Source organism: Sapajus apella, unplaced genomic scaffold, assembly GCF_009761245.1.
Source record: "Sapajus apella isolate SASKATOON/1434 unplaced genomic scaffold, GSC_monkey_1.0 scaffold1, whole genome shotgun sequence".
Classification (NCBI taxonomy): Eukaryota; Metazoa; Chordata; class Mammalia; order Primates; family Cebidae; genus Sapajus; species Sapajus apella.
Genome location: NW_022436941.1, coordinates 61,921,417 through 61,946,076, shown reverse-complemented (window position 1 = coordinate 61,946,076; position 24,660 = coordinate 61,921,417). Strand labels below are relative to the sequence as shown.

The following is a 24,660-nucleotide window of genomic DNA, read 5'->3' as shown; positions in this document are numbered from 1 at the left end:
AAGTGAGAGAATCCAATCTGAAAAGGTTACCTATTGTATGATTCCACTGATATGATATTCTGGAAAAAGCAAACTATGTAGACATTAGAAACATTAGTGATTGCCAGGCACTAGTGGGGAGGGAGGGATGAACAAGTAGAGCATAGAGAATTTTTAGGGCAGCAGAACTATTGTGTATGATAAAATACAATGGTGTATTCATGTTATTACATATCAGACAAAATTCATAGAATGTACAACACCAAGGCTGAACTCTAAAGTAAATTGTGGACTTTGGGTGACAATAATATTAATGTAAATTCATCTACTATAATATAAAATGTTGATGGTGGGGGATGTTTTGAGTGTGTGGAGGTAGAGGGAATATGGGAAATCCCTGCACTTTCAACTCAGTTTTATTGTAAGCCTGTAACTGTTCTAAAAAAAAAAAGCTTATTTTAATTTTTAAAAAGCAGTGAATTTAATATATCTGAACCTATATCATATAAAAATAGGTCTCCCTCCACTCATGTATGCCAACCACCCAAATGCTAATGAAAAAAAAAATCTGGATAAAATACAGCTTTTCACTTTGCTCTAAAACATTCACTTTCAGAAGAGACAAATGCTGTTACATTAAATATAAGCTTTATGAAGGCAAAAAATAACATTACTCCATGAAGTATACTTTGGAAAAGGCATGGTTTATATACTGTTAAGGTACTATTCCACAGGCTCGCAGAATAAAGAAAAGTGTGTAATTACACTTAAGTAGTAGTATTTTCTATGTATTTTGTATCTGAAGCTCTAAACATAAATGTTCACAAAAATAATAAGAAGTCAGTAACTGAACCCACAATTTTGGATACTGGGGATAATCTTTACTTTTTAATGAGATCTTAAGACACAGGGAGACGTATTTTATCTGAATGAATTTCCTAAGAAATAAATACACACTACAATCTTTTGTCAGTCCATAAGGAATGACAGAAAAATAAAATTTAAAAAAATTCATGACAGTTAAAACTGCATACAGCAAAATATTTTTATGTATAAAAATTAACAAAGCAATCAAACATTGCTGAAAAATAGCTACTTTTGTAACATGTGACCAGTAACAATCGACTTAGTAGAAATAACTTCAGCTTAAGAAACTTCTAGTATTAATAAAACACTTGCACAAATACCTCTTTAAAAACTCAAAACAGGCCGGGCGCAGTGGCTCAAGCCTGTAATCCCAGCACTTTGGGAGGCTGAGGCAGGTGGATCACGAGGTCAAAAGATCGAGACCATCCTGGTCAACACAGTGAAACCCCGTCTCTACTAAAAATACAAAAAATTAGCTGGGCATGGTGGCACGTGCCTGTAATCCCAGCTACTCAGGAGGCTGAGGCAGGAGAATTGCCTGAACCCAGGAGGCGGAGGTTGCGGTGAGCCGAGATCGCACCATTGCACTCCAGCCTGGGTAACAAGAGCGAAACTCCGTCCCAAAAAAAAAAAAAAAAACTCAAAACAATCCCATATGGTAAACAAAGCAGGTATTTACTACGTTTTTCACAGATGAAAGAACTGAGGTACACACAATTTACAGAAATTATCAATAGTCACAGAGATCAAAAGCAGTAGAGCCAGGATTTGAACTCAGGAATTACTATTCTTTACCTGTCATCTCTTGCCTTTATTACCTTGGAATTTAGGGTAGTCACATAAAAGACACTGAATATACCCAGTTGTCTTCTGAATTCCAAGATAGCCTAAAGGGTGCTAGTGCCCTCTCAAGATTTACACCTGGATGAAACAATCTCTGCAGCCTGCTTGGCCTTAGACCCTTCCAAAATGTTTAAAAATGACTTTAATACATCACAACATTCCCATGTAATCTGAGACACTGTACTAGTCAACTCAGGCTGCTACAACAAAATACCAGAGGATAGGTGACTGAAACAAGAGACATTTATTTCTCAGTTCTTGAGGCTTAAAAGTCCAAGATCCAGGGGCAAGTGATTCAATTCCTGATGAAGGCCTTCCTCCTGGCTTGTGGACAGCTACCTCAAATGGTGGAAAGAGAGGACGCAAGCTCCTTGTGCCTCTTCTTAGACGGGCACTAATTAATCCTGCCAGAGTTCCGCACGGCGCCAGCCCTTCCGCCATGGCCGCCATTGGAGAGTAGCAGCCATGGCTTTTTGCTACGCTGTGGCCGCCGGCCTCAACAAGGGCCGCAAGGTAACCAGGAACGTGAGCAAGCCCAGGCACAGCCGCTGCTGCAAGCATCTGACCAAACACACCAAGTTCGTGCGGGACATGATCCGGGAGGTGTGTGGCCTCGCCCCATACGAGCGGTGGGCCCTAGAGTTACTCAAGGTCTCCAAGGACAAATGCGCCCTCAAGTTCATCAAGAAAAAAGTGGGGACAAACATCCGGGCCAAGAGAAAGAAGGCGGAGCTGAGCAATGTCCTGGCCGCCATGAGGAAAGCCGCTGTCAAGAAAAGACTGAGCCCCCTCCCCTGCCCTCTCCCTGAAATAAAGAACAGCTTCATCCCCCCAATTCCCCCCACTCCCGCAAAAAAAAAAAAAGGGCACTAATCCCATCATGGGGGCCTCACTCTCATGACCTCCTCTAAACCTCATTACCTCCCAAATACCCCATCTCCAAATACCATCAACCTGGGGCTAAGTCTTCAAATATGCATTCAGAGGTGGGGCAAACATTCAGTCCATAACAGATAGCGCAGCGATATACTGTGTTACATCTCTCTGACATTGGGTTAGATGCGCCTGACAAGACCAGGATGGGTAGGTGGTTAGTAATACAACAATCACACAGTCAAATTAGTTACTCAGTAGGAATAGAATACATTATTAGAGATGAATTCACTGGAAAAAAATTCATGTTTAATAAAACTTTTAATTTAGTATTTTTCACAAAGAAGAAAAAAAGTCTCCTTCCCCAAAATTTGTGTTTATGTAAAACAACAAAGGATATGCATAGTGGTTTGAGATTTTTTTTCCTTCTGTGAAGAAACCGCTACCGCTGTACACTTTACCTGTTTTGTACCACAGCCCAGTGACCACTATACCACACAGGTGGAAGTGTGGGTTTGAGGACCATTGAACACTGAATCTCCGCCAATATATCACAATTATAGAAACACCTGTGCACAGTAACTTTGTGTTGAGCCAACATGAAAATTCAGTGTTCAATTGCCCACAACACATCTCATTTCTTATGACTAGATACTCAGCTCTAGAATCAAAGAAACAAGCTTTCTGAATGCAGCAGTTTCCAAACTTTGTTACTGAGAAATCTGGAGGATTTACAGTAGGGCATTTTTCAAATTTTCTGAAATAAAATACGCTCATGAAACATGTTGAACCTAGGTCTAAGGGTTTCAAGACATGAGAAATAAGAGTCCTACTTGTTTAAAAACTAATTAATGTAGATCCAGTGATGGGGAAGAAAATAGAATCATTTTTTGTTAAGCAAAATGCATTTTAGAGTAGTTTTCATTCAATCACAAATTATGAAACAAAATTACGATAAACCTAAGTAGAACTAATCATGATTCTTCATGTATTCATTCTCTCCATACCTTAATCCCTAAAATAAAAAGTTTATATTAGAGACATGAAAGTAAATGTGTGTTGAATTGAAACTGATGTTTAATTATCCTCCAGGGCATAAAAACAAATGGGTTAAAGCAGAGGTTTTATAATAATTGTGGACATTTTAAGAAGGAGGGGAATCAATTAAAAGTTCTTTTTTTTAATACTATGAGGAAATCTAATACATAAAACAGAAAAAAAAACATATTCTAGGTAAAGAGAGGGTAGAAAACTAGGGCTCCACAAAACACCAATTTAACATTTATAAAAAGCAAAAAAACAAAAATAATTGGAATATAAAAGGTCTTTATCTAAAGTTTCATAAAGGGATTATTTATTGATTCCTCATTATTTCCAAAATATTCCTTTTTCTAAATTATAGGATACACTGAGTCACTGGAAAAAAATCATATAAACAAGTTATTTTTTTAAAATATGAAGATAACCAATAGAAGACAAAGCTAAAAAGAGTTAGATCTGTTTGCCTTTGGAGAGTAGGAACTGGAGGTAAGACAGGGAAGGCCACACATTTACTACAGAACCTACAGAAATAAAAACATATAAACACCTGTGGCACTGGAGGCAAACATGACAGCTCCATGGGTGTACAGAAGAGTCATCATTCAAACATAAGTGGGTACAGTCTACGTCACATTTGGAGGTAAAGGCTTCAACAGAAGAATTTAATAATAATAGAATATTATTCAGCAAAATAACACTGAAATTATTATTTTGAAGATACTAAAAATGAACTACTAATACAATGTGGCTCAATCTCCAAAATATTATGCTGAGTAAAGACATCCCCCCAAAAAAAATATGATTCTAATTATATAAAGTTCTACAACAAGTTAAATTGATTTTTGTTATCAGTAAACAATGTTCCATGATTATATTCATGTTTTTGCATGATCAGGACTTCCTGAGCAAAGAGTGCTGGCAATCTGGATTAACAGATGAGTAAATGGCAAATGAGTCTTGGAAGTTAGACAGAGAGAGACAACCAAGGAGACATATGGGTTTATCTTCCATCACTTAAATTCCACAGGGTAATGGAAAAAGAGACATTGTCCTCTTCTCCCCAGAAAAGTGAAATGTGTTTACATTAGAAAGGTAAGGTAACTATCCCTTTCTCTACACAGGAGAGGAGGAGCAGATGCAAAAGCAGTTCTATATAAGCTCTGAGATACATACAGTCTGATACGGTTTGGCTGCGTCCCCACCCAAATCTCATCTTGAACTGTAACTCCCACAATTTCCATGTGTCATGGGAGGAACCAAGTGGGAGGCAATTGAATCATGGGGGCAGGTCTTTCCCACGCTGTTCTCATGATAGTGAATAAGTTTCATGCTATCTGATGGTTCTAAAATGCGGAGTTTCCCTGCACAAGCTCTCTCTTCTCTTGTCTGCCATGTGAGACGTGGCTTTCACCTTAAACCATGATTGTTAGGCCTCCCTGGCCACGCAGAACTGTAAGTTCAATAAACCTCTATCTTTTACAAATTGCTCACTCTCTGGGATGTCTTTATCAGCAGCAGGAAATGGACTAATACACAGTCCTATATAAATTCTGAGATTCATTCATATAGGGGGAGCTCCTCTCCTGTATTGCAACTTCCATCCCCCAAGACATACAGGCGGCACTAACCCTCACAACATTACCTTAATGGGGAACTGAAGTGCAGGGAAGTGACACTAAGATAACCATGAGTGAATAAAAAGTGTCTTCTCTGATCCACACAACAGTGTTTCTGCTTTTGTGTGTGTATATACATTAAACATGTGCCATATATACAGTGTGTGTGTGTGTGTGTGTGTGTGTGTGTGTGTGTGTGTGCACGCATAAACGTAGAAGTATGGTAATATCTCAAATCCTTTACTTTTTGAACTCAATACTATAATGAAGACAATTAAAACAATACTTGCAACTGAGGGCAAACAACTAACTTAGAAGGATAACAGCAATACTTCATATAATGAAAAGAGTTTGTGTGTGTTACTTACATGCAATTATCAAAACTCTAAGATTTGTGCATTTCACTGTGAAAATTTTATATCAACAAAAGGAAAAATAATCATAAACAAATATTGAACTCTAATTAATGATATACATACTGAAGCATTTAGGAGTAATATGTATTGATGTCTGCATCTTATTTTGAAATGCATCTAAAACATTGGACTGTTGTACCAATACAGGCAGGTACTTATTTCTCCATTTTCAAAGGAAAGCTTTGTCAACTAAGAACTTATTTGTTGACTTTTTTATTGCTTTCAATATTTTAAATATGGTTCTTCAACTGCCTTCTGGCCCCATGATTTCTAATGAGAAACTAGTTGTTGATCTTATTGAAGAAACCTTGTAAATAATGAGTCACTTCTCTTGCTGCTTTCAAGATTCTCTTTTTGTCCTCGGCTTTTGACAACATGATCCTTACGTGCTATATTAGTCCATTCATACACTGCTATGAAGAAATACCCGAGACTGGTATAAAGAAATACCAGTCTCAGGTATTTATAAAGAAAAGAGGTTTAATCGACTCACAGTTCAGCATGGCGGGGGAGCCTCAGGAAACTTACAATCATGGTGGAAGGCACCTCTTAACAGGGTAGCAGAAGAGAGAATGAGAAGACAGTGAAGTGGAAAGCCCCTCAGATTGCATGAAAACTCACTCACTATCAGGAGAACAGAAGGGAGGAATTATCCCCATGATTCAATTATCTTCATCTAGTCCCACCCTTGACATATGGGGATTATTACAGTTCAAGGTGAGACTTGGGTGGGGACACAGAGCTAAACCACATCATGATCTTGGTGTGTATCTCAGAATTTCTCCTACTTAGATTCTGATGAGCTTCTTAAACGTGTTGATTAGTGTCTCTCATCAAATTTTGGAAATTTTCAGCCATTTTTTCTTCAGCTATTCTGTCTGCCCCTTTCTCTCTCTCCTTTCTTTCTGGAATATGTATTATGTGCGTCAGTACCCTTGATGGAATCCCACAGGCCTCTTAAGTCTCTTAGGCTTTCTTCATCTTCCTGCTTTTTGACTTTCTACTCCTTAGACAAGATAATCTCAACTGACTTACCTTTAAGTTCACCAATTAATTTTCTTCCTGTTCAAATCTGTTGATGATGTCTACTTGTGAATAGAATACTTCATTTGTTATATTTTTTCCCTCTAATATTTCTAGTTGGTTTCTTTTTATCATTTCTCTCTATACACTGATATTCTCTGCTTGGAGAGTCATTGTTTTCCTGGTTTCATTTAGCTGTTCAGCATATTTAACACAGTGATTTAAAACCCTTTGGCTAGCAAATTCAATGTCTGGACTTCCTGGATTTTCTTTTTTTCTTGTGGATGGAACAAATTTACTGGTTTCTTTACATTCCTCAATGTTTTCTGCTAAAAACTAGGCATTCTGAATATTATAATACGGTAATTAACTTAGAATCTAACTCCTCCCCAGGGATTATTGTTGCTGCTTATCAGTTTTTTTTATTTGTTTACAGTCATTTCTAAGCTATTTTTGAAAAGAGTACATTCTTTGTCACATGTGGTCATGGAAGTGTTTACTGTTCTGTTAGCTGGCAGTCTGCATACTTAGTTGGGCCATTTAAAAGTTTGCCTTAGCCATCACTTCCACTCGTGCAGAGCTTGAAGGTCAGTCTGAGGTAAAAAGTTAGGTTCTTATCAGATCTTTTCTGAGCAGGTGTCTAACCCTAAGCACGAAATGGGCTTTCAAGATCCTACAGTATACACAGGAGCTTCTCAACATCCTTATTCCACAAAGCATTTCATCCTCCAGCCTTTTGTTCCAGGCTTCTTGACATATCCATTGTTTACTCCAATTGATATCTATTGCCCCAGGTGGCATCAGTAGATCATTTGGTCTGAGGGAGCTCCGATTTCAGCAAAATAAAGGCATGTCCCTTGCATTAGGGATCCTCCAGACAGTACAAAACAAATAATCACACCTCTTTGATAACGGAATCTACTCTGTTCCTTCCAACCCCTGCCACTGTGACAGAGAAGGGAGGATATAGTGAGAGGAAGTTAAAATGCCACAAATCTTCACTCCTGAGTTTCATGCCTCTTTTTCTTAAATGTTTATGTGGTTGTTATAAACCTGTGACTATTTTCTGAATTCAAAACGTTGATTCAGGCTATTTTTACCAGATTTTCTTGTATCTCTGTGGAGGGACAAGCTCTTGGGAGTTCTCTACTCTGCCACTTTCACTGATATCACTTTCCATCTGAAAATTATTGAAGTAAAATGTTGGGAAAAATTTTTATTAAAAACAAAACTTCTGTTTCTCTTGGAATTGTGACTTACAGTAAAAAACTTGAAAAGGAAATTTAGGAAACCCAAAACGACATAAAACAGTAATATAAGTTTACTAACAGTATACGATATAAAGATATAATTTTTACAATTATAAGAAATGCAAAAATAAGGCTAGTCACACAAAAAGGATGTTTAGGAAACAAACTGAGAGAAAGTACTAATATAAACTCACAAAAGAGATTTTATATTCTAAGTAAGCTCATACTCATGTTTCTCCTCAGACTGAATAAATCTTTCACCTTTTACTAAGTAAGCTCAACATATAAAAATAAAAACTAAATCATTAAAGCCAATAAATACATTATTTTAAAGATGAAATCATATATATATATACACACACACACACACACACACACACACACACACACACAAATATATATTTATATATACAGGCACTAAACACTACTGGCCTCTAAATAACAGGAATAACATCTAGCTCTGGAAGCAATTACTTGTAATACGGAATCTGTCAAGGTCTCTACTACTCCCTTGAGGAAGGCAGTAGATAACCACTAAAGGAAATGTTAAAAAAGCAAATGTCAATTTCTGGCTTTCAATTTTTAATTCCAATAACATGGCTAGAAATGCTCAGATTAGAAAATGGTGAGCATGTCAACTGGATAACTAACCAGCACAATCATCTAGTGCTTATGTATGGCATACTATAAGCCCCATGCTAGACAAGTACATGAACTTTCAGCTGGACATACAGAGAATCATGGGGACAAGGGTGAAGAAGAAAGGAGATTTATTTTCTCTTAAAAAAAAAAAAAAAAAGCTTTTCCAGAATGTAGCTCCACTATACCAGGAATGGTTTCTCTATGTGCTGTATATGAAAATGTATGAAGTTACTTATCTAAGAGAAATTGGTTTTTCTGAAGGACATCGGCACGAGAAAACTTATTTTTAACTAACATTTTTTAACAGAGTTCTTTAAAGCATTTCACAAAGGTCAGTATGAGCTAATTTTTTTTTTAATGTGAATATTTCCACAACAAATTTTAAAAATTGGAATGAATCAGCAACTTAGATGACACAGCCTTAAGTACTTCCTAATAAATGAGAACAAGAAAAGGCCCATTATTTCACTTAGAAATTAATTAAGAGCTTCCAACTTACAATGTATCAGGCCTTCTCCACCCAGACATCTATTTTGATGAATACATTGTGATCAAACTAAAACAGACCATTTCAAAATCTAGAGGGAACAAGAGGTGTACTCCTGAGATTAAAGAATTTTCTCAGAATACTTTTCATTTTATTATTTATACCACATATATACATACATGTATAATAAATATCTTAACAGATGAAACAAATAGTCTTTCCAAATCACACTATCTTCAAAATTTTGTTATATTATTATGGAGAATGTGGTAGACACAGTTGATTACCTCCAACAGCCAGTAGGGCAAGGGGGAAGAAGGATCTTTCTCCCAGACCACACCCCCCACACATACAATGGACTATATTTAAGTGTTAAAAGCACATTCCCCAAGAAGTTATTTAGACTACAAACTCAATAAAACAGAAGTTCAAAGATAAGATGATATAACTACAGAATGGAAATATGAAATTCAAACCTGAGTAAGTAAATAACAGATCAAAGCAATAATGTCACTAAATTTACAGAATTTACAGAATGAAACAACTTGAAATAAATATAAATAAAAAGACAAAAATTTGGGCAAACATGGTGGCTCACACCTGTAATCTCAGCACTTTGGGAGGTCAAGGCAAGAGGATTACATGAGCCCAGGAGTTCAAGGCCAGCCTAGCCAACATGGCAAAATCCTGTTTTTATAAAAAATACAAATATTAGGTCAGGTATGGTGGCTCACGCCCATAATCCCAAAACTTTGGGAGGCCGAGGCGGTGGATCACGTGAGGCCAGGAGTTCAAGACCAGCCTGGCCAATATGGTGAAAGCTCATCTCTACTAAAAACACAAAAATTAGCCGGGTATGGTGGCAGTCACCTGTAATCCCAACTACTCAGTCAGAGGCTGAAGTAGGAGGTTGCAGCGAGCCGAGATTGTGCCACTGCATTCCACCCTGGATGACAGAACAAGACTCAGTCTCAAAAAAAAAAAAAATTAGTAAGCGTGATGGCACACACCTGTGGTCCCAGCTACTCAGAGGGTTGAGGCAGGAGAATCACTTGAGCCTGGGAAGGCGAGACTGCAATGAACTATAATCAGATCAGTGTACTCAAGCCTGGCTGATAGGGTGAGATCCTGTCTCAAGAAAAAAAAAGGACAAACATTAAAGAAATTTTTTAAAAATATGATGGACATGGTAGACAAAGACTATAAAATAGAATAACTGGTATTCCTGAAGTATGTAACTGATGAATGAAGCAAAAAAAAAAAAGTAAACATCAAATTTTTTAAATTTCAAAAAGAAAAGAAGATTCCCTAAAATAACGGAAGAAGTGAACCTGTGGGTCACATGGAATAATTTACACTGAAATGTAACCTGATTAATTTTCAAAGACTTTTTAAAGAGTTTTTTTAGCATGTAGAGAAAAAAAAAATCAAGTCACCTGCAAGGGAGAAAAATCTTTGGCTGTCTTTAGATTTCCTCACAGCAACATTCATTGCAGAAGAAAATTAAGTAATGTCTATAGAGTTCTCAGAAGATGAAAAGGGTGTGTACCAACAATACCATATCCAGCAAGATGTCAAATATACAGGAAACAATAAAACATTTTCAAATGCACAAGGCCTAAGAGAATACTAATCCAAGAGCCCAAGTAAAATATCAATCAAGTGTGATAGTGACAATGAAAGTCTCAAAATTTCATCTCTCATCTACCCATTCTTAAGAAAACATTAGAGGATATGCTCCACCAAAGCCAAAAGAGGGGAAAGAGACAGAGAGAAAGAGGGACAGAGACAGAGACAGACAGAGAAAGAGGAGGAAAGCCCAAGAAACAGAATTTAACACAGAAAAGACACAATATTAAGTTCTAGAACAGCAGATAGGAACTGTGCAGATCTAGTAAGCAATCAGATTAGAACAGGAAGACTCCAGGAAGATGTCTCCTGGGAAGAAAATGAAGCTGTTGAAATATTTGATATATTTGGCAATTGTACTAGTTAGAACTCTGTTCAGCTATATATAAGAGAAATATCTAGTTAGGTAGCTCCATAAAATGAAAAGGTTCCCCAAACACTTTGTTTTACAGCTCTGCCCACCCCAGAGCATAGCTTCATCCTTATGCTTGTAAAATGACTATGGTACGTCTAATTATCACACATGCATCCTGGGGAGGAATAATGAAAAAGGGCAATGGGTAAAATATATATGTCAAGTAAGTCTGTCAGAAAAACAACAGCTTCCCCAGAATCCCAATTTCCAGATCTGGTTCATATGGCTATTTCTGACTCTAAAGGACTTTAATGTAGTTGATTATATTTTGTTGGGCATATCACTACTCTGAACAAAATCAGGATCCTGTTATTTAAATAAGTGGGAGGGGCAGAACTGACATTGGGTAGACAACAAGAAATATCACAACAACTGCACATGAAATAACGTTTGGAGAATATTTAGTACTCCAATGGAGAACTTGGAATGCTTTGTATAGTGACATGATAAAGTAAGCAAATTTAAAATGAAGCAATTTTGATTCCAAAAAGAAACAAAAGCTCCACAAGAGATGAAATGTTATTATGCAGCTGAACAATATTCATAAATCATAGGAAAATGAACACACATGGATTAAAAAAATTCTAATATAATTATATTCCAAAGATGAAAGAGGTAAGTAGAGCCATAAGGTAATAGAAGAATGCCAAATTCTCCATAACAGGAAGTCAACATATAATGCCTAAAATTGATAAATCAAGAAATAGCAATATATGTCTATTTCCTAGAAATGGAGAAAGGCAAATACACACATGTGTATACATAAACCAAAAGTAAAATGCTAAGCCCTGCAACCAACCTGAAAGGATGCCTTCTCATGGCCAAGGGCATTCCAGAATTAATGTGAAAAACCAGTTCAGGCCATGATACGAAGGGCGGGTCAGGCATGCCTCATTATACCCTCATCCCTTTTGGAATTCAGGAAAAGCCAACCAGCATTAACATCAACAGAGACCTTAGGTCTGACAAGAAACATTTATAATCTATTCTGTCTAAAGCCTGCTACCTGGAGGCTTCATCTACAAGATAAAACCTTGGTCTCCAAAATCCCTTATTATAATCCAGACATTGTCTTTCTATTGATTCCAGGTCTTCAGATAACAACTTAACTCTCAATTAACTGCCAGCAAGAAATCTTTAAATCCACCTATGACTTAGAAGCCCCCTCTTCAAGTTGTCCTGCCTTTCCAGATTGAACCAATGTATATCTTACAGGTATTAACTGATGGATTATGTCTCCCTAAAGTGTATAAAAGCAAGTTGTAGCAACCTTGGGCACATGTCATCAGGACCACCTGAGGCTGCAAATGTCACAGGTACATGCCTAATTTTGGCAAAACAAACTCTCTAAATTGACTGAGACCTGGATCAGATACTTTTGAGCTCACACATAGAAGGGAAAAGAATTAAGGAAGCTAATTCAGGAATGGAGGAGCGTCGGACAGAAAAATGTTTCTCATAAGCCTTGTAGTACTATTCAATTTCTTTCTTTTAAACCATGCACGTTACTTGGATAAAATTTAAAGTTTTCTTTTTTAAAAAAGAAAACTTTATGAGTTAAACAAAATTCCAATCAATAGGAATGAATCATGAACAACAAAAAGAATAGGGAATCTTTACGATAAATGCTTCATAACCAATGGGAAGAGGAGAAACATTATTTCAATATTAGATCATGATCCATAGTTTCACATTAAATTATATATTGAACCCTCAGTCAACAGTTGCCTATAATAGTGCATAAAAAATGTCTTTTATTGTATTGTAAAGAATGGTTTTTACCACAGCTTCTCAGTTTTTGTTTTTTAAAAAAATTCCACAGAATTGTGAGTCCATTGGCAAGATACAAGACAAAATTTGTTTTAACAAAGAAAATTAACCAGTAAAGAAAATTAAAACTCAATAAAAATAATCTTTAACATTTTGGTCCATTAAGACAGGATCTAGATGTGGAGTTCATGAAGTACTTCCCTGAAGTACTTTTTTACCTACAGAAATCTGCTCATCAAAAAACTACATTTATAAAGTTTGCATTTTGATGAGTTATTTTATAGCTACCTCTGAGAAACTTAAGAACTTACCTTAAAAATACTTTAAACAAAATTCTAAATTCGGACTTTCTTAAACTTATGTAGGGTTTTATAACTGATGTACAGATATACAGAGAGAGACAAAATTAATTACTGCAAATTGTAAACTGCCATTAATATTGCCACCAGAATTATATAACCTGCATTCATATTCTAAAAAATAATGGTAAATATTTAGTTTTAATTTCCAAATCACTGAAGTAAAATATTTTGATAATTCTTGAAAACCTCTCATCTCCTAGAGAAAGTTCAATTGTAAAAAGCTAGATTCATAAAATTAACATTCCTAGCAGGCCCCAGTGTCAGTTTCCTTTCAGTTTACACTTAATGCCACAAACAGATGTTGGTTTTTATTTTAAATCACTCTCAAAATTTACTTTGTGTTTTATAATTTTTTTTAATCCATTAATTGTACAAAAGCAACTTTAGTCTTAGAGATCTAGATTTATGCTTCAAGAAGTCTCCCATAATAGGCTTGAATGACAAAGAAAATATTTATGCAATTTTATATCCTTGAAAATTATACAAACTTGACCTAGAATAAAAAACAACCCACATGGACTGCAAAGAGTAAGGTAAATTTAAGAAAATAAAAATGCAAATGTGCATTTTAGCAGTCTCTTGAATTTATTAACCTAAAAGGTTTAATTTCCATTTTCCTGCATCAGCTTTATTTATAAAATGTCGTGCCCTATAAATACGCTGTTATTTTCTATAGTCAAGCACCCTCTTAACAAATCTTCTCATTAATATGTAAATTTAAAGTCAATCGGTCTTCTCCCTGACAGCCCCATGAATTCCTAGTGCACTGTATAATCGGCTTTGACTTGGCATCCACAATTTATCATCAAAGATGTCAGTTAGAAAAATTATGGAAAATGCACCGCAATTGATACGACTGCAATCTACTTTGTTAATACTTAATTGTTCCTCAAATCATACATTTACATATAAACAGCCTAAATACTGATCTATAATGATGCAAATAAACTAAATTAAAAATCTCTTCTGCCCCTGAAGAAGCTTGTTTGTCTGTGATGTGTTCATTTGAGAACTTATTGACAAAAGCATGTACATTAGCTCATCTCAAAAAGTGTATCTACTAATTTTCGATTCCTCAACAAAAAGCAATTTTGCCACCCTTCGAGCATATTACTGTAAGCAAATGTTTGTAAAAATTCAATAAGAAACATGATTTTTCTCTTTGAAAGCAAATTTAATTATGGCTGTTAGCTAATTGCATGTCTGAGCACTATGGATTGTGAGCTTGAAAGTTGGTTTTGACTGGAACACAATAAACAAACTCACAAAACTTATTAAGAAATTATTTTCATTTAAAAGTCACAAGGCAATAAAATATAAAGGTAATAATGCTGGCCTGGGCATCAGATAATTCTGTTTATATTTCTGTTCCACCTTTTATAAGCAATATTGTCTTAAATGAGTTGCTAAAATCTGTATACATCGGTTTCTTCATATATAAAATGGGTATAATAATTCTGACTGCCCTATGGCAAATAAAATACTATGTAAGAAAGTACAGGCCAGGCATGGTGGCTCACACCTGTAATCCCAGCACTTTGGGAGGCTGAGGAGGGCAGATCACTTGAGGTCAGGAGTTCAAGACCAGCCTGGCCAACATCATGACACCCTGTCTCCACTAAAAATAGAAAAATTAGCTGGGCGTGGTGGAGCATATCTAATTCCACCTACTTGGGAGGCCAAAGCAGGAGAATCTCTTGAATCCAGGAGGCAGAGGTTGCAGTGAGCTGAGACTGTACCAACGCACCCCAGCCTGGGCAACAGAGGGAGACTCCGTCTCAAAAAAGAAAAAGAAAGAAAAAAAGCACAGCAAAATGGTAAGCCACTAAGTATAAAACATCACAGTATTATTTTTCACATTTTCTCCTAGCCCTTGAGAGAAAACTGCTAGATTTAAATGAATTTGTTATTATAGGCAATTTTTTTAATTTTAAAACTTTTATGTCAATATATTATTTTAGTGATGCTTTTTCCTACTAGCAAATTCTTTTACTTCGAGGTAAAATGGCCCTTAATACATCATAAAATGGTGCTCATATAGTATTTATGTAAGTAACTTCTGCATGTAAGTAAAAGAGAATGGAGGGCTAGAATGAAGATACTTCTACTTGGATTATTTCATGAAACAACACATTCAAGTGTTGATGGTAAAAGGATAAAAAAGAGAGGTACCCTTTCAGGAATGACTCTGCTAGGGTAGTTTCACCTTGACTATTTATTCTATAATCAACTGAACCTTCCTTTACTACATAGGGTGCCTTTTACAACATCACATATGAAAGAGCAAGCAAATATAAATGCCAAATTCTCAGTTTCTTCTAGCTGTGGTCAAATTCTGCTTTAAGATTTAGTTTGCCAGCTTCTAAAGCTAAAAATACCATGTGTAGTCCTTAAAAAGTTGGAAGCAACATCAGGCCTAGGTTAGAAAGCACTGAAGGCTACAAATGACTGGACTGCCCACTCCAAAGTTTCTCAGTAAAACAAAATCACAATTAGCACAGAGGAAGGCTGAGATGGGTTAACTGGAAGAGTGAGAACACAGACATGGTCCTAATGTTGACCACTCATTTGAACCTTAATTTTATAAAATGTATTTGTAACAAGAGTCTAACATCTTGTACAATCCTTGATTCCAATATTGCAATAAGGGCTGAGCCTTTCAAATCTTCCACATTGCTTCTGAAGAGAATAGATGTATGTATGCAGACAAAAGCCTGTTACACTGATTATTCTGGGCTAAACAAGACCCTCAAATAGAACTTAAACAATCAATGAATAATCTTTCCATGAACTGAGGTCAACTGATCTCATCTTAAGTTAATAAATAAAGTGAAACGTTTTACTTTAACTTTTTACTTTAATTTTACTGAAAAGTAAAATTTATAACCACCAGAATAACTGAAATTAAATAGTTACCAATAATTGCCTCTAAGGGGTTAACCAAGAGGTTATGAGAAGGGAATTTATACTTGAATTGCTTCTATAATTAAAAAACAACAACAATAATATGATTCGAATTAGCTAAACTTACAAATCTCCTATTTAAGTGGTTTTCTTTCTATCTTTCTTTTAAGACAATGGATCTTTCTCAAAGGAAATCAAATAAAAGAAAGGAAGGCAAAAAAGGCTTCTGTGTTTGAAACTGTGGCAAAGCCCAAAGAGCTGCAGTCTAGAGCACCACTGCCCCTGCTTTTCTTGTTCTGTGGCAGTGCTAGAGCACCCTGAGGACTGATGTACACATTTCAAAGCCATTAAATTAGTGTAATAACCACAGCATTTAAAATAATTCCAAGGTTGGATTGCAGGTAAGTAGCAAAGAGAAGAAATGACTTAGGCTATTCCAGTATGCCAGGGACAATGGCCAGACTTCATCTCATGTTTTGTCATAATTCATGTTCATGGAGTTAACATGTGAAAACACAAAGAATGAATACAGTCCCCATTTTTCAAATTATCCCTCAAAAAATAAATGTATATGATGGTATAGAACTTAATTTTCCTTTACAATGGCTTTACAAATAAATTTTATCTAAAACAAGATGAAATTCAAGGAACAGAAAAACAAATAGGCAAACATAAACCAGAGATTTTACTACTCGTTAACCTATTTTTAGAAGGTATGGTAAGTAAACTATACATTTTAACTCCAGTTTCTATATAATTACAAGCAAAGGATCATTTGCAAATAGCTAGTGAAAATGATAAGAAAGTAAAATTTAAAAATTTAAATGGTGACAGTGATTAGCTAAGGCAAAACTGTCTGTAACTTTACACAATAGAAAAAATATCTGAGCAGAAGTTTTGAAAGGAATTGGCTGAAATCAAACAAATAAGCTGTCTGGCAACAAAAATCTCCCACCAAAGTTACCATAAAACGGCCAGGACGTTTTCATTACAGAGATGCTGCTCAATCTAGCAAAAGTGCCATCAAAACTGTATTTTGCTCAATGATTTTTTTAAAAAGTTAACTTTATAAAATTAAAGTTCACAAGGATAGTAAAAGTTCATCAATTTAAGTGCACTATGTAACATAAGACTTTTATATATTAATAATTCAAAACACTTTAATTTTTAAGGCTAACAATCATTTTGTTAATATTAAAAGTGAGATGGAAGTCAGTATTGCTGTCTCCTAGATAAAGAAGTATTAAAATTTTTAAATAGTTTTTAATGCTATGTCAATATAGAAGATATTGATCAACATTTTATAATAATTTGCAAGCTTGATGTATCATTTAAAGTATCTATCATAAACATTTTTCCATGTCATTTACATTTTTCTAATTAACAAAAGCAAGATGTGCTAGGCACTCAAGGCCTATACTAAGTACGTATACAGAACCCTTTGATATAACAGGGGCTTTTAAAAATGTTTTTTTTTTTTTTTTACATAAATTGGTTTTTAAAATCTATAATACTGTGTTTTAAAAAGACATCAAAAGATAAGAATCAACGTGCTATTCTTATAACATTTAAGGATTTCTTTAAGCTAGTTTAAAAATAACTTCAATCTTAAATGCATACAGCCTAAGGATCTTAATTACAAGCTATATGATAATATTTTCTAAATTGTCAATATGATGAAAAGAATAAGGCGTGCTTCAAATGCTAATCTGCACAAAGAAAACAAATAGCTTCACTTAAATTATTAATTTTACTAAATGCTACCAGCTAAAGTGAAGAGAAGAACACAGACATTTTACAAATACAAAACTAGAAAAAAGTAGTTTAAAAGTTCAACGATATTTATCTATAAAGACAAGAAACTAATTACTTTGGGTATAAATTCACATGCTTAGAATCACATCACCTACTTTCTTACAAATGAGTACCTGTAATAGCTGGGGCTCAAAGGTGTGAAAGTAACTAGTAACCAAAAAAAATCCACGGTTTGGCAGTGTCACTCTAAGCACTGTATCATGTTGCTCCTCCTAACAAGGGCCTTTTGCCAGTATCAAATTAAAAAGTGTATATACATATTACACCACTAAATATGTATCAATCAGTGCCAAAACAATGGACAATTATTCTTGCATTTATATTGGTTGTCCGCTTTAGTAAAAGAACATGAGACCGATGAGTCTTCCTTAAATATGCAGATTACTCTATTTTACTACTCCTAATTTTTTGCACAAGTTTTAAAAAGCTAATCCATTCTCTTAGTATGCTTGAAAGTGGAAGACTGTTCAACACTTACCTCTTTCCAAGGGCTGACAAACTGTGTCCGAGCATATCGAGTTAGCATGTGGATTATGACAACCTGGCCCCACTCTTCAACATCGACTAGTAAGTTACATAGCTTGCGGTAATTCTTATGAATCAGATCTATTCTGTCTGGGCATACTTCTTCAAAAGCCATCACAACACTGCCAGCTACTAGCTACAAAAGAAATAAATAGTAACTTATTAAAAAATGTTTCTCCCCCACATCAAAGATCTTACTCAGGCATCATAGTGATGTAATCAGTTTCATACCAATCAATATTAAAGTATTCATTCAATTAAAATGAATGTTCATGTTTGAAAAACAAAGTTTAAAGTGCCTGCTCTTCAAAGGATAATTTTAATAGTTCTAATATGTCTAGAAAACTAATAGTATTCTGAAGAGAGGTATATTCTGATGTTTTTATTTCATCAGGTTAAATTTCAATAAATTATTCATATGGGGATTAAACTTTACTCATGCACATTTTTCATGTTTAAACCTAACCTAAATTCTAATCTAAAAATTCAGTACTTTGTTCACAACAATATTCAGAAAAAGAATCAAGACAATAACAAAGATCACATTGTGTCAGTTTAAAATGAGAATGACAATAATTCTATAACAAACTTACATTAAAAAGTATATGAGAAATTTGTAAATTTTTTTAATATAAGAATACTTTCAAATCATATATATCTTAATCCACCTGTTTTTACCCAATATAATTTATTTACAAAGAAAACAAACTGGATGAAATTTTAGAACATCACCTGGGATCTTACCACTTTTATAATAATGTGTATAAGTTGGAATACTATATTACTAACAAAAGGCAGCTTTTCCAAGATCAATTAATGAATCATAATGTTAGTTTCTGAACTGTCATGCTCTTACAAAGTGGTAACATTAAGATTCCTTTACTCTAAAGTACAAACTAAGCAGAATATATAATATACAAATACTTCTATATATGTACAAAAGATATATATGCAGTTAGCCTACAATATAATACAGTTTTGAAAAACAAATTAATGTCATATTCTATCTGAACACTGGGGATTTTCATTTTAGTGTCTAAAATTTCCCCAATGACTTAAAATAAGCAATTAAATGGAAATATAACTTACTGAAATGGTACTTTTTGAAAAATATTAGATACAATGATATTCATATTTTGAGTGTTTGTCCCTCTACTTGGCTGACATTTAGTTTATTAATATGCAACCAACAATACAATTGAAAGAAAACAGCTCAGAATATAGACTCGCTATTATGCTAAACAAGTTTCAAGTCCTGTGGGGATTTTCAGAATTACCAATCAGTATAAACGTGAAGCTGCATTTATTGACTCCAGCCCTACCCATGTACTGGTGCCTGCTGGTCCCAGCATGTATGCACCTCAATCGAAAAAGCACAGAATTGATTATTTGTGTGAACTATATAAAAATGTATTATACATATAATTTTCTATTTGTTAAAGATATGGCAAGGAAGTTAAGCTCATGTTTTCAATCACATTTTGATGTCTTCTGCATAAGACATAATTTCTTCAGAAATTATATTTTGTGATAATTACATTTCTATAAAGTGACAGTATCATTTAAATATATCTTACAACAACTATGTTTATGACATTAAACTATAGAATAACTCATTGTCAGACATAAACGTCTACATGTTTTATGTATTATCAACCTTATATTAATATCAGTATCAATTGGCAAAGGGTATTAAAGTGTAACAATAAAGGATAGTACTTAGAATAAAATGATCCATGAATCTGAACGGATAATTCACAGTTTGAATTTTTAAAATACTATGTAAATCAAGTTACTCTGTCTTAGCAATTATTTTATTCCAAATGTGTTTCGACACTAAACGATTAAATAGAAAATCAGCTACCACACAACATTAAATTCATTAAACCAAGAGCTACAGGTACACAATAATTCTAAAGTCCTAACACCTTCTAAGGTACTAACAAATATCATTAATTATGTAAGTACAAATAAAGTTTCAGAAAACATCCAAATAATTAAAAAGCATATAAAGAGATCCCCTTTATAAAACAAAACTGATTATTTTAGATACTTAATCATATAGTTTTAACAATCTGACCCTGGGCTAAACACTACAAGGAAAATTATTGATTTTCGTTTATTAAATGTTCAATATTCTATAAAACATTCAGAATTAAAATTAAATGATCTACTCAGATATTAAAACCAAAAATATTGGTTTCCAAAAAACAGACAGTTAATTTCCATCTCACTGTGTCAATAGTAGCTTTTCATATAAGAGGAAAAATAAATCACTCCAACAAAACTAGCAATGAGCTCATCAAATTCAAATGCAGTTTTCCATTTATGTATTTTTTATATTAAAGCAATAAACGTGGTTCATTTATCTTCCCTTGGTTGCCACGTTTTTCTGTGCTGTTGCTATGAACTTCAGCCATTAGCTGTGCTCCAAGGTAAACTACATGAACCATCAACAAAAGTGACACCCCATCTACGGAGTTCATATTTTCTCTAGATTATCTATGCTAGTTGACAAGCTGGTAATGAAAAAAATCACACTAAGCAAATGGTTCCTCTAATAACAATAAATTTTCTATAAAATTATGAAGGGTACAAAACGTTTCCTTGCATCTATTTTGTCATGAATTCTAATTAACATTGCAAAAACCTGAGAGTGCTGGGTCATCACAAGAAGTGCATCAAGGTTTGATTGATAATATGGTATAAGTTGGCCAATGCTGCCAAGATTTTCTTCCCTTAAATTAATGGCCATCCAACCTGCCCTAATCATACAGCCCAAATGATATTCCCCTTCTTATTTCAATTTTCTTGAGGCATGGAAAATGGGAAAGATCAGTCATTTATCTTCTAATAGCTGGATAATAGATCTATCACAATAAAACATCTGCACAAACTCAGGGGTGTGTTTTTTGCACATAACAGTGGGGCTTTTACCAAAATTAAATCAATAACTTATAAAATTGTGTTTTACACCTACAGTTTAGTTATAAACTTACCATTCCATTCATTAAACATAATTTTGTAGCAAAAATTAAGAAGAAGAAATGTTATGTCATCAAAAATATATAAATAAATAGATTTTTCAGTAGGCACTGACCTAATTTGTTTTCCTAAGAAACTGTTTTCTATTAGAAAGTTAAATGCTTTCAAAAGGATTTCTTTAGAATTAACTTGAAAAGGAAATAAATACCACTCTGCTTCTGAAGTGTTCTAAAGAAAAGAATGTCAACAAATATGGATTGCTACATTTTTTTTAAAAAAATAAGAGAAAGTATTATTAATTTTAAAAATGAATTCATATGTGAACACTAGAAAAGGCTTTAAGTAAAATAGGAAAGTGTTTAGAAGACACTGAGAAGGTAGATGAAAATGATATAAAATTGAATATACAGTAAAAATTATATAAAGAAAAATTGTTAATGATTGATTGGGGATGACAGAATATAGATCAGACATCCCCCTTTTAAGTTCACTGCCTACAGTTGTAAGGTTTCTATATTTTACCTAAATAAAACTAAAATATTCGTACACTTATGTTACCATAACTGTACTCCTAAACCCAAAGTGACTGATTTTTTAGGAAAGAACTATTCATATGACAAATACTAGTCTTTAGTAAAACTGAAAAGCCATTCTATTATATTTTAATATGTTTATAATTCCACCTTTCTTGAGGTAGAACAATTCCACCTTTCTTAAAAATGAGAATTATGGAACTAATTTTCTTTGGGATCCCAATTGAAAGCAGATACCTAAAAGAAGCAACAGATGGTATGCCTCAAAACCAACAGAGGTTAAATGAAGCGACTTTAATAGATCAACATTTTTCAAATGTATAGGTATCAGCAGCAATACCAATGTCATCATTGTAGTAACGATCCCAAAAACTGCTGCTGGCAGCAAAAAAATTCCTTTTCAAAATGTAGAAACAAATTAGACCTGGTACATTTAATTGGGAGATTTTTTAAATGAAAGTGATTTTTGATCCTCTATTGATTTTAAATGTCAAGACTGACATTACAAATTTCGTGGTGGGGGGCAGGGGAGAAATGTACCCATCTTTCTTCAATTAATAATTACATGTGACCTAAAAAAGGTAATAATTAAGATATGATCCACATATATCTGTAGAATATTTTTAATCTTCCTACAATGGCTTATAATCATACCAAAGGAAAAATTATCAGAAAACATTCTCAAAACACAGCCAATTTAAATACTGGGTAGAAAAGTTAATGGTGCCCAAGTAAGTCTGAATCTCCCAACCCAAATACAAAAAAAAATAACAACAAAAGACCAAAACCTATGCTTTAAGCCTAACTTCAAAACAGAGAATCTCTAAACCTCAAATTATATATAAGTAGAAATATGAACTCTAAATTCCAGGTAATTATTTTCATGCTTGTATCACAAAACTTCACAAAGACTTGTAACAATATAGAAAAAAATTGCCTGGAACAAAGCAGGCAGAAGTTAGTGGTGGGCCTAAAAGTAAACTAAAATCAACAACAGAAAGAGAAAGAACACCCTAAGTGTGAAAATACGAGGCAAGATTCTTGGTAGATAAGAGCAGACTATAAGGAAGAGACTTGAAAGAGAAAATGATTCAATGAGGCGGCTATAAATAGGGATAGTTTCAAGGAGGAAATTAGAAAACCTAATTTCTACAACAGCCTCAATTTCCTCCTTGAAACTATCCCTTTCTACAACGGCCTCATTAAAAAAAAAAAAAAAAAAAAAAAAAAAAAATACCCCCCCCTTTAAAAAAAAAAACAAAAAAAAAAAAAAAAAAAGTAAGGGGAGAGCAGTCCTTTAGAATCTGTGAGATAACAGGAAAAAGGAAATAAGAGAGGCTGGGTGCACTGGCTCACGCCTGTAATCCCAACACTTTGTAAGACCAAAGCAAGATCACTTGAGCACAGGAGTTCATGAACCAGCCTGGGCAACACAGTGGGACACTGTCTTTACAAAAAAATTGTTTTAATTAGCTGGGCATGGTGGTGCATGTCTACAGTCCCATCTACTCAGGAGGCCGAGACAAGAGGATTGCTTGTGCTGGAGAGATGGAGGGTACAATTAGCTATGATCATGCCACTGCACTCCAGCCCTAGGTGACAGAGTAAGACCCTGTTGAAAAGAAAAAAAGAAAAGAAAAAAGAGAGAAAAATTTAGGCTGCTACAAAATATATCTCAAAATAGTTTGGGGACATATACTGTTACTATGCATGCCCTCCTATCAAAAAGCCATCTACTAAGAAAACATACTTTGCAATTCTAACAGAGAGGGCGCTCCTGTACTAGGAATCTTTCAAGCTACCTCAAAATCAAATCACCAATCCTGTCCTAAGAAATAATAAGATGCAAGTAATCTACGAGTACTAAAAAGAGAAAATGAAAATCAAAACAATTCAACTGGTGAAAATTACCCACAAGGAAATATAAATGATGAAGCAAAAGGAGACAACATAACACTTAAAAATGAATTAAATACCCCTGAAAGAAGCATTTGATGATAGGAAAAATAAATATAAATTATAAATTTTTTAGTTATCATAAATTAACTAAAGAAATCAGGATTGATTGACATTAGGAAAGAAATCAAGAGGGCGAAAATAATCAGACATGAAGACTAAATTGCAAGGTGCCCTTTGAATAAAATTACTGAACGAAAATTTAATAAGGGGTATTTAAAAAGGTAGAAAAAGAGCCAAAAGAACAAAAATGAGATAAAGAAAGAAGCAAAGATGTTTAGAGACACAATGGTTGGAATGTAAAACAGACAAAGAAGATCCAATGTGCATAAAATAGGAATCCCTGAAGAAGAAAAAAATAAGAGAATTAATATTTAAAACAATAATCTTAAAAAAAAAAAAAAAAAAAAAACTTTGCCAGAGATAAGATAAATTCTGAATCACCATCTTGAAAGTACTCACTGAGGCCGGGCGCGGTGGCTCAAGCCTGTAATCCCAGCACTTTGGGAGGCCAAGGCAGGTGGATCACGAGGTCAAGAGATCGAGACCATCCTGGTCAACATGGTGAAACCCCATCTCTACTAAAAATACAAAAAATTAGCTGGGCATGGTGGTGCGTGCCTGTAATCCCAGCTACTTGGGAGGCTGAGGCAGGAGAATTGCCTGAACCCAGGAGGCGGAGGTTGCGGTGAGCCGAGATCGCGCCATTGCACTCTAGCCTGGGTAACA

General features: G+C 34.4%; 1 protein-coding gene and 1 pseudogene across 7 annotated transcripts in view; one reads left to right on the top strand and one right to left on the bottom strand.

Annotated features, from left to right (window-relative positions):
• Positions 1 to 24,660, bottom strand: part of AP3B1 (adaptor related protein complex 3 subunit beta 1) — a 269,274-nt gene that overhangs the window by 174,598 nt on the left and 70,016 nt on the right. For all 7 annotated transcript variants that reach the window (XR_004268935.1, XM_032277581.1, XM_032277584.1 and 4 more), the window contains exon 7: positions 18,411 to 18,593. Coding sequence is in view for 6 of the 7 variants with exons in the window: in XM_032277581.1 (XP_032133472.1) it covers positions 18,411 to 18,593 (183 nt within the window). In the remaining variant the exon portion in view is untranslated. The remainder of the gene's footprint in view (positions 1 to 18,410; positions 18,594 to 24,660) is intronic.
• Positions 2,122 to 2,678, top strand: LOC116551447 (annotated as a pseudogene).